Here is a 15,324-nt window from a genome sequence, read left to right on the forward strand (position 1 = left end):
CCCCAAATTAAGTAGAGTTTTAAAAATGAATGCTACACACATCTTTCCCGTTCAAACTAGCTCTTTAACTAGGGTACGAAAACTTCTTAGGAGGGTCCCAGAGCAAAAAGCTTCCAAATTAAAGAAGTCCTACTCTGATCAGGTCACCAGAAATGACAAAATGTGGTGGGATGGGTGCTAGCCAGGGAGTTGGGACATGTTCAAGGTACATGTGCCCACACCTGTAGAGGGATGGTCACCCTCCAGGATAGCTAGAGGAAGGTGGCCATGCCTACCATTCTGACAGACCTAACTCCATCATGGCCACAGGGACCATGAGATAGCTGTATAATAGAGGGCATAAGCCAATTCGTACCACTATCTGAGCTGATTCTATGAAGGGTCTGGGGATAGAAATTTCAAGTGATGCCTATGCAAAAGGGATACTTCCATGGATATTGAAAATAATGAACTAAGGTGCTACAGAGGAAAAGGTTCTTTGGGATTCCCATCATATAACAGTGGGTCTTGCTTCTTCACTGCTAACTGAGGAATTGAATTATCTTCCACACCCAGGAAGCTAGGTGCTGGGAAAAGCTACCAAAAGAAACACCAGAAAAAATGCAAACCAGGGGTAAATGTTTCTAACTTTCAAAGCTGTCCCCAAGAAACTTGAAAATTAGTATACGCTACTAGATAAAAGGAAACTACGAGATCCCCCTGAGGGGAGACAGTCAAGGACAAGGCGTTGAGAGAGATTGGAACTTTATTGAGACATTCTCCCTGATGAAACCAGAATGGAAAGAACACTGGAAAGGTCAGCCACTGTTCAAGCACAGACACAGATATTCCACTCAGGAGATCTCTGTATCCCATGTTTCTCCTGGGATGAAACTCCCTCCTCCTAGAGTCAGAATCCTGCTCAAACTCCATCTCTGCAGAACAGGGCTAAGAATGGGTGCCAAAGCCTGTACTGAGCCATCAGCAGCCTGTGGGCAGGAAAGGAAAGTGAATCGGAGGGTGAGAAGAGGAACTGAATGGAGACAAAGAAAAAAGAGATGGAGAAAATTCCAGAAGGAAGGTAGCATGGACAGGGTGGCCTTCCCTCCAAACAGATACCATAAGAACGTATTGGCCCTGTTTCCCAGCTTCCCTCCAAGCATGCAGGCACTGACAGCTAGGACAGTGACCATACAGTTCAGCTTTCCCCAACCCTCTCCCCTGCACTGAGGAAAAACGGATTTGCCACACAAGGCCCACAGGCATGAGGAGCATGAAAGAGAAAGGTGGAAGGGACAGTCTCCAGAGGACAAGTGATGGAGAGATGAGAGGAGTTTGGGGTTTGGATGCATATTTTAATGGGAAGAAAAAACCCAAGGCAGATTGCAGCTCATCTACCTTAGCCTCCATGGATAAACCTTCTGGGAAGAACTCACTCCTTGGAAACTCTTCTGGCAGATCTGCAGTTTTTTACTTATGGGAGGTCCTGGGCCCTGCGTAGAGCCAAAGCAGCAGCCTCCCTTACAGTGGGTGCCAGACTGCTAAGTATTCAGGGAAAATGAACTCCATGTAGCCCCACGATTACCAGCCTGCTTATTCTACCTACCTGATCCTCAGAAGAAATAACTTCAGCTCAGCCTTCCTTCCCACTTTCCTTCCATTCCAGATGACTCCCTGGTGCTGGAGGATCCCAACCCATGCCTCACAATCAAGGCCCCCAGGACAGCTTGCACCCCAAAAAGCAGCAGGCTGTGCTCAGAGGAAGCCTCCAATGCTGTCTGCACTTCACCTTGCCTGCTCCATCAAAAGCTCTTCTTCCTCCCAGGGCTTCTTGCTCCCATGCACTCCAAGGTGGCAGTGTATGTTTGCCGTGCAAGACTCTCGGGAGTCCTCTCTCTGTGCCCCCCGGTCCATCATCTCCTAGCATTTCTTGTACAATGGACACACACATGCACACTCACTGGTGTCTAAAGGTCCTGATTGTCCTGACTGCATTCAGTGGACATGTGCGGAAGTTCAGGTTGAACCTGAACCTCAGGCCTTGTCTAGCACCAGTGCCAAGGGGCTGGAGCTGGTTCTGATTCTAGGGAATTTCTCTCAGTTGGAAGAATTGATGCATCAGGGAATGGAGAAGAAGGGAAAGGAGAAGCTATGGCTCTGAGAACCAGAAGAAACATGTCCTCTGTCAAGTGCTTCCACAAAGAAGTTGTAGAACAGCTTCCCTCCGAAACTTGGTAGAAGTGCCTGTCCAGAGAAGCCTCCAAGGACAAGGAACAAGATCTCCATTGTCCTCTCTGGAAGCCAACATCTTTGTGGTCTGAGTTTTCCAAGACATGCAACAGACAAAGACACACTGCAAACCAGTTAGCCTCCTGGGCCCTTCCAGTACCTTCACATAAATCATGAGAAGGAAAAGTACTTGAGAACATCACCCACTCACTCTTCTTTTAGGGACTAAGTATCTGAGCTCTCCTACAGGGACATCTTGAAATGATACTTGGATGGCAGATCAACACCCTATTCTGAAAACTCTTGTTTTAGTGTTCTGGATGCCCCATCCCTCGGGAAGACAGGACAAGATTCCAAGGTTGGGCTCAAAATTCATGCAGATCAGACTCAAGAGACTGTCCACTTCTGAAAATCAACCTAAGCTTAGGAAGGAGCCAAGGAGGAATGGGGATCGAACAGAAGATGTGTGTAAAAGGAGTGGACACAAACCTGAGAATCCTCTGTTACTCAGGATTTGACCCTCATTATCTTAATGTTCATTAGAATTTAGCTGCTCTCTGTCCCTCCAAGACAGGACCCAGGAAAAGCAAGGGAAGCCTGACTCGCCTGTGTCAGGCCCTCTAACTGAAGCAATAAGACAAGCACACTATAATTCACAGTTTCCACTCTCCTCCCTAGACCCGGTGCCTTCCCTGATTCACCGGCCTCAATGAACTCCCAAATCTCCAATGCAGACTGATTGTTGCCAGTATGGCTCAAAGATTAACAAACCAGGACTTCTCAGACAGTTAGGACACAAGCTTATTCACCAATGGGGACCCAAGGGTGGCTACGCACAAACTAGTGCTTCTTGTAGCGATTCTTTGGGGCCTCGCCACAGCCTGTTTTGTCACAGTCAGGAGCACCAGGGTTCTTCCCAAGCCCAAGGCTCCCCAGAAGGCTGGGGAGCTCCTGGGTGATGGCCCGTTCAATCTTCTCCAGGAAGCACCCCCCCATGTAAGAGCACTGCTGAGAAAGGAGCTTGAAATTGGAAATGGGGTTGATGCCAAAGAAGTCCTTATAGGCCTCACGGTTGGGAAGGTCAAACTTGCTGACGTTGGTCTTTGCCAGGATGGTCTTGAAAATGTAGAATTTATCAGGATCTTCCACAATGTCCTTAAAGACTAGCTCCCCATCACTGAAGAAGGTCATTTTGTCCTTGTAAGTCTGCAGGTAGCGGTCAACTAAAAGGGCGTGAATGCGGACTCGGATGGCATGCTGGCGAATAAAGGCAATCTTGTTCTCTAGCCTGTTCTCAATCACCTGGTTCAGGTCTTCTAGGAGAGAGATCTCTTCTTTGAGGAACAGCTCCCGGTGGGTGTCAGGCTTATAGTCCTGTGGCCAGAAGGAGCTGACGTAAACCCGTGGAGGCTCTGTGACATTGATGAGAGGGGCCAGGCTCCAGAAGAGAGCACCATACACCCGCATGAGCATTTGCGTGGCCAGGTTGTCAGCCTTGTTCAGAATGATCCTGATCTGGGATTCACGGCCCTTTAGTTGGCGGAAGAGCATCTCCAGCTCCAGACCCACATCCAGCTTGGTGGGATCAAAGACAACAAAGATGAGGTCAGCTCTGTCGATAAACCACTGACACACGTCGTTGAAGGGGTAGCCTTGGGGAGACAGAATGAGAGGTCAAGCTGAGTAGGGCACACACGAAGCCCTCCGCTTCCCTTCAGAACCAAACCATTGTGTGGGCTGGACAACTTGTAGCACTGGCAATTTCCTGGCTTCCTAAAGGTCAGTGAGCATTATCTCTTGCTCTTTGTCAGCCTTGAATCAAGAATAATCTGGGCTGGGCACACATGTGTAATCTTAGCACTTGGGAGGCAGAGGCAGACGGATCCCTGTGAGTTCAACGCCAGCCTGGTCTACAAAGCAAGTCCAGGACAGCCAAGGCTACACAAAGAAACAAAAACAAACAAAAAAAAGAGCAGTGACCTATGCTTTACTGTACAGTGCCTCCCGAATCTCTAGTGAAGAGTTTTTGTCCAGAGTGGAGGTTTTAGGGGTTTTTCAAGACAGGGTTTCTCTGTGTAGCCTTGGCTGTTCTGGACTTGCTTTGCAGACCAGGATAGCCTCACCCTCACAGCGATCTCCCTGCCTCTGCCTCCCTGAGCACTGGGATTACAGGGGCACCCGGCTCCTGTACACAGGCTTCTTATGCAGTATGTTAGTGCATTCCTGTGTGTTCAGGAAAGCAGAGGCAGGAGGATCTTCAGCTTAAGGCCAGGCTGAGCCACATAATGAAACCTGCTTCAAAAACAAAAAACAGCAACAGAAAGGGGGTGAGGGGGAAGGGACTAGAGAGATCTGGCTGCCCTTTCCAAGTACCCAGGCTTGGTGCCCAGCACCCACATGCTGCTCACAACTTGAGTCTCAGAGGAGCCAACTCTCTCTTCTGGCCTCTGTGGGTACCAGGCATGCCGGTGGGTCAGATATACATGCAGGCAAAACACCTCTGCACATAAATAATAGTTTAGTTTAGTTTAGTTTAGTTTAGTTTAGTTTAGTTTAGTTTAGTTTGTGAGAGGGTTTCTCTGTGTAGCCCTGGCTGCCTGTAGACCAGACTTGCTCTGTAAACCACAGACTCCTAGTGATCTATCTGCCTCTGCCTCCCAAGCACTGGGATTAAATGTGTGTGCTACCCCTGTCCAGCTAAGAAATAATAAAAGTTTTAAAGGAAAAAAAAAAAAGCAAATGATTTTCCAAATGTCTAAGAGATCCAGGTCAATGGCAAAGATATTGAAAGCTATCAGGAAACCAAAAGGAGAGAGAATGTGTGGTTTAAGGGAAAGAAATCCAGGTTGAATGTTGAGTGTCTGCTAAGACCTGGCTAAGACCTGGCAAGCCCCCACTTGGGCTTTGCTCTAGGCCAGCCAGATGGTAACTGCTCTTAAATTCTTGCTCATCAACTATAAAATTACAAAAAGAACAGTAATACCAAAGCTGATGTAAAGACTACTATGTTAGGCTGGGTTTGGTGGTGCATGACTTCAGTCAAAGCACTCAGGATAATCCCTGAACTCGGGAGGTTGAGGTAGGAGGATCTCTGTGAGTTCAAGGCCAGCCTAGCCATCATGGAAATTTCCAGAATAACCAGAGCTGTCTCAAAAACAAAACTAATGTTGAAAGAGAGAGAGGGAGGGAGGGAGAGAGAGAGATTATTGTGCTGTAAAGCAGCTAAATCTTCAATTATACAGGCGATCCTTATGTATTAATTCTTCTCACTTGTCGTTTCCTTGATTTTGTTTGCAAAGCAAGAAGGTGAGGAACACCACAGTGGTGGCTATTCTTGGTTGCCAACTTGACCATACAGGGAACGAACTGAAACCCAGGTGTCTGGGTTCTCCTGTGAGGGACTTGATAATTAACTTATTTGGGGTGGGAAGAACCACCTTTAACCTGGGCTACGCCTCTAGCTGGCAGCCTGTATAAAGAACATGGAGGAAGGGAGCTTGCTCTCTTTGCCTGCTTGCCCTCCATCTCATCGCCAGTTCTATTCCTTCACTGGCACTAGAGGCTGTTTTCCAGGATCCCAGCATATAATGAAGACCAGCGGAGTCATCCAGCCTTGGGCACTAAACAACTGCTGGATTCTTGGACTTTCTGTTGGTAGAAGCCATTGCCTGTAATCCACTCTAACAAATCCACTTTTGATAGATAAATAGATAGATAGATAGATAGATAGATAGATAGATAGATAGATAGATAGATAGATAGATAAGTTCTGTTCCTCTAGAGAACCCTGACTAATACAGTTTTGAAAACACTGATTTTTTTTTATAATGACCAATCCAATAATATATAAAGTTATCTGATTAACTATGTTATATTATTGCTAATAAATCAGGGTCTGGTTATAACCCAAATGCAAGTCATAACTATAAACTGAGATTTGCCATTAGGCCACATATTACTGACTGCCCTGTTTAAGACACATCAGTGCAGGTAGCCCTGTGTCATGGCAGTATTCAGTGCTCTTTATATAGCCTCTTACTTACCAGACCCAGAATAGTAACCCCCTGCCATCTGAAGGCAAGCAGAGTTCTAGGAAGCCTAATAAAGGTTTAGGCTAAAGCACGCCCAACAAAGCAGATATTGGCAATAAGAAGAGGTGTAGACTGTATTCAATGGAAAGTAAGCCGAAGACACAGGTTAGCCAGAATTCAAATGCAATGTAATTCACCAGGATCCCGTTAGGCCAGGCCCTTCAATGTTCAGGATAGACTGGGCACCCAAAGACAACTTGTCCTCAGCTTGGACATCTCTTTGACATTGCAGAGAAGACCCGTATTCCTAGGAAAATACTGGCCATCTCCAAACTCAGTAAGCCCTTCAGGGGCAGAAAGCAAGACACCACAAACCCCAAGTGTCACCACAGCAACAGTGTGAAGGAGTGGAAGTAAAGAATGCATCTCTTGGTCTTGAACATGAACCATCCTTTCTTCTCTGCTGGCCTACCACCCTCTGTTGGTCACAGTGACCTAAAACAGAGCTCTTGCTATTCAGAAATGGATACTGTGTGTGTGTGTGTGTGTGTGTTGTATGCACTATGTGCATGTGAGGGTGAATGTGTCCATAATGTACATACATTGGCCAGAGGAGGATGGCAGGAGCCTTCCTTTATTGCTTTCTGCCTTATTTCTTTAAGAATCTCTCACTAGGCAGCAGTGGCACACGCCTTTAATCCCAGCACTCCGGAGGCACGAGGCAAAGACAGGCAGATCTCTATGAGTTCTAGGCCAGCCTGATCTACAGAGGACGGCCAGAGCTACACAGAGAAACCCTGTCTCAAAAAACCAAGCGGGGGGGAAGGGGGGCTCTCGTTTTGGCTGTGCTGGCTTGACCACAGAGCTCCAAGGCTTCACCTATCCCCACTTTACAACACTGGAGTTACGGGCACGGGGCAACCGTGCCTGGGTTTTTAACACAGGTGCTTGCGGAGCAGGTGAGAATCTCCCCAACCCCCTAAGTTACCTCTTTCCTGTTGCTTGCGGTTCTCAATGATGCCTGGTGTATCCACAAAAGTGACTCTTTCTAGAAGTTTGTGGGGAACCTCGATGCCAATCAGCTTCTCCAGGAAGTTCTGACCAAACTTTTCCAGGGGCGAGAAGGATCGGGCACTGTCCGCAGCCATGACAATTCCCTCAATGGTTTTCAGTTTGGGCCCATGCATAAGGACCGTGAACTCGGAGGTGGTAGGTTCCGCACCTGCGTGGGTGGTGGAGAGATGAAAAAGAGCAAGCCCTGAGGGACAGACTACTGGAAGGCTGTGAACAAGCACAGGGTCTTGGAAAGGGCTTCCACAAGGACAGACAGGTTTGCTAGGCTCCTGCCTTCTCCTCACTTTTTAATTGTGCCAAAATAGACAGAAGATAACATTTATCATTTTAATCACCTTCAACCCCATTGTTCAATAGCACTAAACACATTTATTTATATTACCATGCAGCCAGTTATCCTCACTCCCCATTTCCAGAGCCTCACCATCTTCCCACCCTGAAACTGTTTCCACCGAGCAGTGACTTCCCAACCCCCTCCCCCGGCAACCTCTATTCTTTCCCTGCCTCTGAGCTTCTCACATGTGGCACCTCACATGAGTAGACTCATGCAGTCTTTGTGCTTTCGTGCCCGGCATGTTTTACTCTGCATATTGCTTTCAAGGTTTATCCACGTGTGGCAAGGATGTAGCTGATGTGCTCTGACAGCATGTTCCACTGCTTTCTATCTGTGCACATGTGTGTGCGTTGCATGCGCCTGCCGTGGAGGTCAGCGGACAGAAAGCCATGGGTCTCATCACCTCCTGCCTTATTTGATGCAGAGTAACTCTTGCATACTGCTAGGCCAAGTTAGCTGGCGCTAAGCCTCCAGGGATTCTCCGATCTCCAGCTCCAATCTCCCTGTAGAAGTTCTGCAATCCGAGGCACGTGTGCTTCCACGTCTGGCCTTTATATGAGTACTTGGGGTCTGACTACAAATCAGCAGGCTTGCACGGCAAGCACTAGACGTCCTCCCAGCCCTGTTGCACTTCTTTCTAAGGCTATCTTTCCATTTTCCTTATCCCTTCATCCAGCAGTGGATACTTGAGTTGTTTCTGCTTTGAAGCTTTTGTGGAAAATGCTGCCACAGAGGTGGTAGAGCTGCTGGTTCTTGCATGTTATTCTCACTAATATATTAAAATCATACAAGTGCTTTAATTTTTCATCTGATTTCATAATTTACCCCCCCATCACCTGTATAAAGCTGGTAGCGAGTATCCTCTAACCCCAGGAGGTAGTTTATCATGGTGGATTTTCCAACACTCCACGGCCCCAGGAACAGCACCATTGGCTTGGAGGTGATCTCCCCATCTGCAGACAGTAAGAATTAGAAACAGAGGTGAAATGACATCAGTTCTTACTGTAGGAGCCATACTGTTCTCCAAAGCACTCTGCCTTCCCCACTGTCATCCAGCTGCCTGTGGGGTTCCGTGTGGACCAAACTGCAGCCGTCAGTGGCATTTTTCTCACTTCATAACAGTCGTCACTCAAATGATACCAGGTCACTGTTTTCACCTTCTCCAGATTCTTGCTTGGCACGGAGACCTGCCTGCTCCAGAAGGAGGAGCTAGGTGGATTGATAGAGTCAGGCTCAGTACTCACACTGGGTACAGTCTCCTCACTTGATCTGGAGAATGGTTCACAAAAAGGACAGAGCCTCCACGCTGAGAAAGACTGAATATTGCTCTCTGGCCCAATAACACGAGAAGAATGCACATGAAGGCATAGACGGTGTTGAAACACCTGAATGCCGGCTCCACAGTGTTCCTCTCCTCTTCACTATGGCTCCCAAATCCTCACTTCAAGCTCAGCATAGTCTCAGATACCCTGCTCCGAAGTCCCTAAGTCTTCCAGGGTCTGAAACCAAACACTGAAAACTGGGAATCTTAGATTCTTGGGCCCTGAGGCCAAGGTCCTCCCAAGGCTACTCAGCTGGGGGAAAGCAGAATTCTGAAGTGTTTTTGAAAGTAGGGATAGGGGGCTTACAAGGGTGCTTAGTGGCAGAGTGTTTGCATAGTATGTATGAGGCCTTGAGTTCAAGCCCCGGGACTTCAGATATATAAAATAAAAACAAATATGGGCAAAGAAGAGGGTGAGAGCCTTTCCACAGAGATGCGATTTATCTTCTTGTTGCTTTCTGGTCCTCTCAGCTCTTTTCTGGACTAGTTCCACTGAGCACCTATGTTCTCCAGACTGTCTTCCTGAGCCTAAAAATGTAGTCTTTCTTTTTAACCTTCTTTTTCATTTATTTCTTATGATTTTGTATAACGTCTTGACTCAAAAGTCTGAAGTACAAAACACCCTCTGTAGTAAGTAACTAGTGCTGGGTTTTGTTTTGTTTTCCTATCTTTTCTCTTTTAGGACAAGGTTATGTTATATTTCCCAGGATGTTCCCAAAGTATTGGGCTCAAGAATCAAGTGTATTATTTTAAAAAATTAAAAAAAAAAAAGAATCAAGTTGATTCTCTTTGCCTTAGCCTTCAGAGTAGCTGGGACTATAGCTGTGTGCCACTAAAGTGGACACCAGTGCCAATTTCTGGCATTTTTCAGCTGCCTTAATATGTATAAGCAGTGTTGTCGATATCACATCCTGTCTTTTCTGTCCAGTGTATGGAATGACTCCCCTTTTGCACCTGGCTTTTGTTTCTCTGGAGTAAAGCAAAGTCCTAGAAGATGATGTCTTCACACGATGAGCACATATCTATGGCCTGGCCCCTTCCCTCCTTGGGACAGAATGGATAAGTAGCTCAAGAGAGTTATGCCCAGTTGCCAAAAGCCAGCGCTGCTTATGCGAGTTCTGAGACAGACAGAGCTGCGGCGTGGCTGTTCCAACTCTGCACAGCAGGGGGCATTGTGGGCACATGTGGAAGACCAGTAATAAGCTGGAGGGATAGGGGTCATGCAGGAAGCTGGCAAGACATTGGGACAGAGAGGCCAAGTCCAGAAAGGGAAGCCAGAAAAGAGCCAATTGGCCTTTGCTGAGAGCCAATATGGGGGCAGCTGGCAGCCTCTTGGCCACTGAGGCTTTAAGTCTGGAGTTTCCCGGGTAAGGGCATGCCAGAAGAGGGAATACAGAGGACAAAACACAGGCAGCCCTGGGGAGATTCTGTAACCTCACACCAGGTCCACACAGCCTCCAAGAAGCAGAAGAGGACAAATGGCTCTTGTGCTTGTAAGAACGATATAGGAACTGACAGAACTGGGTATTTATTCCCTGGGGAAAGAGACAGAATCACCACCCTGACAGCAGCTCTGCAGCCAGGGCAACCAGCACTGCCTGGGTATCCAGTTCCTTCCTGCAGAGTAGGGCTGTATATGCTCTCAGGTACCACGGCTACTCAATAGGCATTAAGATAATATGGAAACTGCCAGGTAACACAGGGAGAAATTTGTGATGTCACTCACAATTAAAACAAGGGCTAGGGTTATAGCTCAGTGGTAGAGCACTTGCCTAGGATGCTCAAGGCCCTGGGTTCCATCCCCAGAACTGAAAAGGAAAAAAAAATAACAATTATGAAAGCTTTAAAACAGGAGTAAGAGTAGCTGTGGATATAGTTCAGTGACAAGGCACCTTCTTAGCATGTCTGGAGTCTGGGATTGAATCCCCAGCACTGAAAAATGAGTAACACTTTTAAACATGGCAAACTGTGGTGAAACAAGGATTCTATGTTACATTCCTGTGAGTAAAGATTGGAGTATTTCAAAGCAATTTTGGGACAATGATCAAAATGCTTAATTCTACTGCTCTACATTCGTTTTTAAACATTCATTTGTGAGATTTGGATGTACATGAGGGTAGATTACGGGAGCTGGTTCTTTCCCCGACCATGTAGGGCCAGGGATTGAATTAAGTTGTTGAGACTGTGGGGCGCTTGTACCCACTAGGCCATCTTGTCGACCCCTCTACTGTGCTATTTCAAAGACAAACAAGCAAGCAAACAAAACATGTCCTGCAGGTACCCGTACATAAAACAGGTAGTGATTATGCTTGTGTTTGGAATGTTCTAACTTTGTTTTGTTCAGTGTCTCACCCTAAAGCCTAGGGTGGCCTGAAATTCATTCTGGAGCCCAGACTAGCTTTAAATAGTTAGTGATCTTACTGCCTCAGCCTTCCAAGTGCTGAGACTTTAGGCAGAGCCACCATGTCCAGGTGTGGAGCATTAAATAGTGTCATGTATTTCATAAGTACATACATGATGTGTTTGTATGTGTGTGGGTGTACACAGCTTGGTGTGTGTACAGAAGCTAGAACACAACTTGATTCCCTCCTTCTGCCATGTGGGGTCCAGGAACTGTAGTCAGGCCGTCAGGCTTAGTGGCAAAAGCCTTTACTCGCTGAGCCATCTCACCAGCCCAACCATTTGTGACAGGGTTTCTTGTGTAGTTCTGACCGTCCTGGAGTTCAAACTCTAGACCAGGCTGGCCTTGAACTCACAGAGATCCACCTGCCTCTGCCTCCTGGGATTAAAGTGCTGGGATTAAAGGCATGAGCCACTGAGCCAGCTCTATCTGCATTTTTTTTCAAAATAGGAAATGGAAAGCACCTGTTGTCGCTCAGGAATTGAATCCTGGTTGTACAGAGCCTGGAGTATTCTTAGAAGACAGGGCCAAGCATTCTCAATAAAGAATAAGGGGGAGCCATGCATGCACGCACATACATGTATATGTATATACACATATGTATATACATAATTGGCATAGTATGAGCCCATGTATGTAAAAAAAAAAAGGCATTTCTATGCTCATAGAGATAAAGGAAATGTCTGGAAGAGCTTATTACATCCTGTGGTTTTGAGTACCATAACAAGAAACTGTGGTAGTGGGTGTCTCTGGGAGTGGAATTAGATAGATTGGAGATCAAGAGAGAAACTGTGAGTGTGGGGGGGGTATTTGAGTGTGTGTGCTGTACTGTGGTGTTTTGGGGACAGGGTCTTGCCATATAGTAACCCAGAACTGGTTGTGTAGCCTAATCTGTCCTCAGAGTTACAATTCTCCTGCCTCCCGAAACCTAGGATATAGTTATATGCCATCATGCCTGGCTTTATTTTTCAATTTATATTATTTTACATTATTTGAATACACATGCAACAATTATGTCTTACTTGTATTCTTTTGAAAACCCAGTTTAAAAGCATCCAGACCCTATCTGTGTGTAGAAGCATGTATGTGTAAACCCAGCTCTCAGGAAGCTAAGATAGGTTCTCAAGGTCAAGAAGTTCAAGGCCAGCCTGACCTACATGGTGAGACCTTGCCTCAAAAATAACCACCATATCATCACCATTGTCATCATCATCGTCATCATCATCATGGAGGCCTTCTAGGAGGAACAACAAGGAGGCAGGGAGAAATCTAGGCCTATGTGAACAGGAGGCCTGGAGGCTCTTGAGCTCAGGAGGAACCACATAGGCCCCACTACCCTGGAAATCAAAATACCTCTTGCTGAGACAAAGTCCTCAGCAATGAAATCTCTCTGTCAGACTCTCACAGTACTGTGCACTCCCTCTTCTAGGAAAGGCCACTTCTGGGGCCTGACTCCTGTCCTCCACTCCTCAGGACACCTCAGCTGCTAGAGCCAATGTGGGCATCAGAGCAGTGTGACTGGGTAACAGGTGAGAGCCCAGTTCTGGGCCTTGGTACTGTACCTGTGATCTCATGCTGTCGAAGCTCATTGTACTTGTAAGACTGTTCCAGGGGCTTGATGGATGTATGATAGATCTTCCGAAGCCGCTGCAGCACCGCTGGGGGAGGGGAGCAAGGAGGAAGCATCAGGCAGGGCGAACCCCAAGCCGCTCCTCACTCCACGGCGACCTCCTACCCCAAGAGAGCCCATCTCTCCCTGGTGAGGAGAGCCGTCAGCAGCCCGACACAGTGAAATGACTGTGTCTGGGAAGGAGCTGAAATCCTTCAGAAACCCTCAATCCAAAAGCTTTTTCCTACCGAATCTGCAAAGCCTCCTGAGATATTTTAAAAACAAAAAACTAATTCTTGGCCAGGTTCTGTGTCATACACTTTTAATCCTAACATTCAAGAGAGAGAGTGGCTGGATTTCTGTGCGTCCAGGGGCACCCTGGTCTACATAGCAAGTTCCAGGCCAGTCAGGTTACATAGTGGGACACTGTCTCAATAATAATAACAATAATAATAATAATAATAATATTGGGCAGGGATATGGCTCAGTTGGTTAAGTACCTATCTAGCATGCAGAAGTACAAAACCCTGGGTTCAATCCCTAGCACCACAACAATAACAGGTTTCATGGTGATTCACACCTACAATGTTCACAAGGGGGTGAAAGTGGGAGGATTAGGAGTTCAAGGTTGTTCTCTGCTACATAGGGAGCTTGAGGCCAACCTGAGCTACATGAGACACGTCTCAAGAAAAATTAAATTGAAACCCTCATACTCGCTTCCTCCCTCAATGGTGTAGCCAGAAACACTGGGCTACCTTCAGCCGACTAAACGCTCTTTCCTTGGGAGATGAGAATTTTATATCTTTGTCTCTGTGCTGCCAGGGTCTAGAGGGTAAGGAGGCCAGGTGCCCAGCAGGCCCATGGCACAATGCTCCTGGGAGAGTTCAGACATGGCCCGTGTTCTGTGGAAGCAGAAAGCCAGGGTGCAACTGGGAGCTGCAGGGCGTGTGCAGCCAAGAAGACAACGTGGGGAGCAAGAATCAGGCTAGAACTGCTGTTCTCTGGCTGTGTGCAAGAGTGAATTGCTGTATTAATCTGAGCCTGGCCAGTTAATCAGTTAAGAGAGGATAACAAGCCCCCATTGAAACTCTTGGTTCACTCTAGGGTCAAAATAAAGCAGGAGATAGGAAAGAGCTTTGTAAACCAAAGCAAACAGGATGAGTTCTTATCATTCTCCCTACCTGAGGATGGGGGGTGTGCTGGGGTGCACCCTACAGGTGATGGCTCTGGAATTCACCCTCTGTTCCAATACTGCTCTCTGCTCGGTTACAGTGTTCTTCCTCCCTCAGCCCTGGCCTTGTTCACAGAGTCATGTCATATAGACCCCTCCCTCCAGGGTTCTCTTCTTTGGGGTCCCCTCTGGCCTCAGAACTACAGCACTTTGGCGCCCTGGGTCCCAGCCCATCTCCCTTCCCCGTTACCTGAGTAATCATCGGCGGGCTTGTCCTCATTGAGCATCAGGGTTTTCTCAATGTGGGAGCGGTCCCTCATGGGAGCCTCTTCACTCACATCCTCTGGCTCTTCTGGGAAGAGAAGACAGTGTGGGGTCAGAGCAAAGCTAAGCAGCAGAGCTCTAAGCCTCACAGAGATGGAGCAGGGCTGGGCCTCAAGTAGATGCAGAACAAAGTTGCCAAACTGAATGGATTTTAAATGTGTATACGGCTTTTAAGATCCATGACCTTTGTGTGTGTGCTCATGTACATACTAGCATGAGCACGTGTGTGAGGATGTGTGAAGGCCAGAGGTCAACCTCTGATGTCATTCCTCCAGGTCTATGTACCTGGTTTATTTTTGACAAGGTCTGCCATTGGCACTAGGGCTCACCGATTAGGCCCGACTGGCCAGTGAGCTCCAAGGACCTGTGTCTCTGCTCACAGTGTTGGGGTTACAAGTGCACCACACCACACTTGGCTCTTGACGTGGGAACGTTGGGTCAGACTCAGGTCCTCACGGCTGCGAGGTGAGCCGTTTGCTAGCTGCGATGGTTGGTTTTAATGTCAGCCTGCCACACATTAGTGTCACCTGAGCCTCATTTGAAGAACTGTCCTGACTGCCTTAGTTAACATAGGAGGGCCCACCCACCATGGGAGGTGTCATTCCTGAGCAGGCGGGCCTGGGCTGTGTGAGAAAGCAGGCTGAGCAAACCAGAGGGGGCAAGTCAGTAAGCAGTGTTCCTCCGTGGTCTCTGCCTCAGTCCCTGCCTCGGCTTCCCTCCCTCAAGTAGACCGCAACCTGTAAGCCAAACAAATCCTTTTTTCTCTAAGTTGTTGGTCGGTGTTTTATCACAACAGAAAACACACTAGGGCACTCACGAAACTATCACCCAACTCCATTTACTGTGTTTAT

General features: G+C 47.4%; 1 protein-coding gene across 1 annotated transcript in view; it reads right to left on the reverse strand.

Annotated features, from left to right (window-relative positions):
* Nucleotides 1–727: 727 nt before the first annotated feature.
* Nucleotides 728–15,324, reverse strand: part of Srl (sarcalumenin) — a 43,467-nt gene continuing 28,870 nt past the window's right edge. Inside the window, exons 2-6 of the mRNA XM_021632444.2 lie at nt 14,400–14,501; nt 12,932–13,027; nt 8,484–8,600; nt 7,228–7,461; nt 728–3,860 (exon numbers count right to left, since the gene is read on the reverse strand). Coding sequence (XP_021488119.1) covers nt 3,049–3,860; nt 7,228–7,461; nt 8,484–8,600; nt 12,932–13,027; nt 14,400–14,501 — 1,361 coding nt within the window. The 3' untranslated portion in view covers nt 728–3,048. The remainder of the gene's footprint in view (nt 3,861–7,227; nt 7,462–8,483; nt 8,601–12,931; nt 13,028–14,399; nt 14,502–15,324) is intronic.

This window comes from Meriones unguiculatus, chromosome 11 (assembly GCF_030254825.1).
Source record: "Meriones unguiculatus strain TT.TT164.6M chromosome 11, Bangor_MerUng_6.1, whole genome shotgun sequence".
NCBI lineage: Eukaryota > Metazoa > Chordata > Mammalia > Rodentia > Muridae > Meriones > Meriones unguiculatus.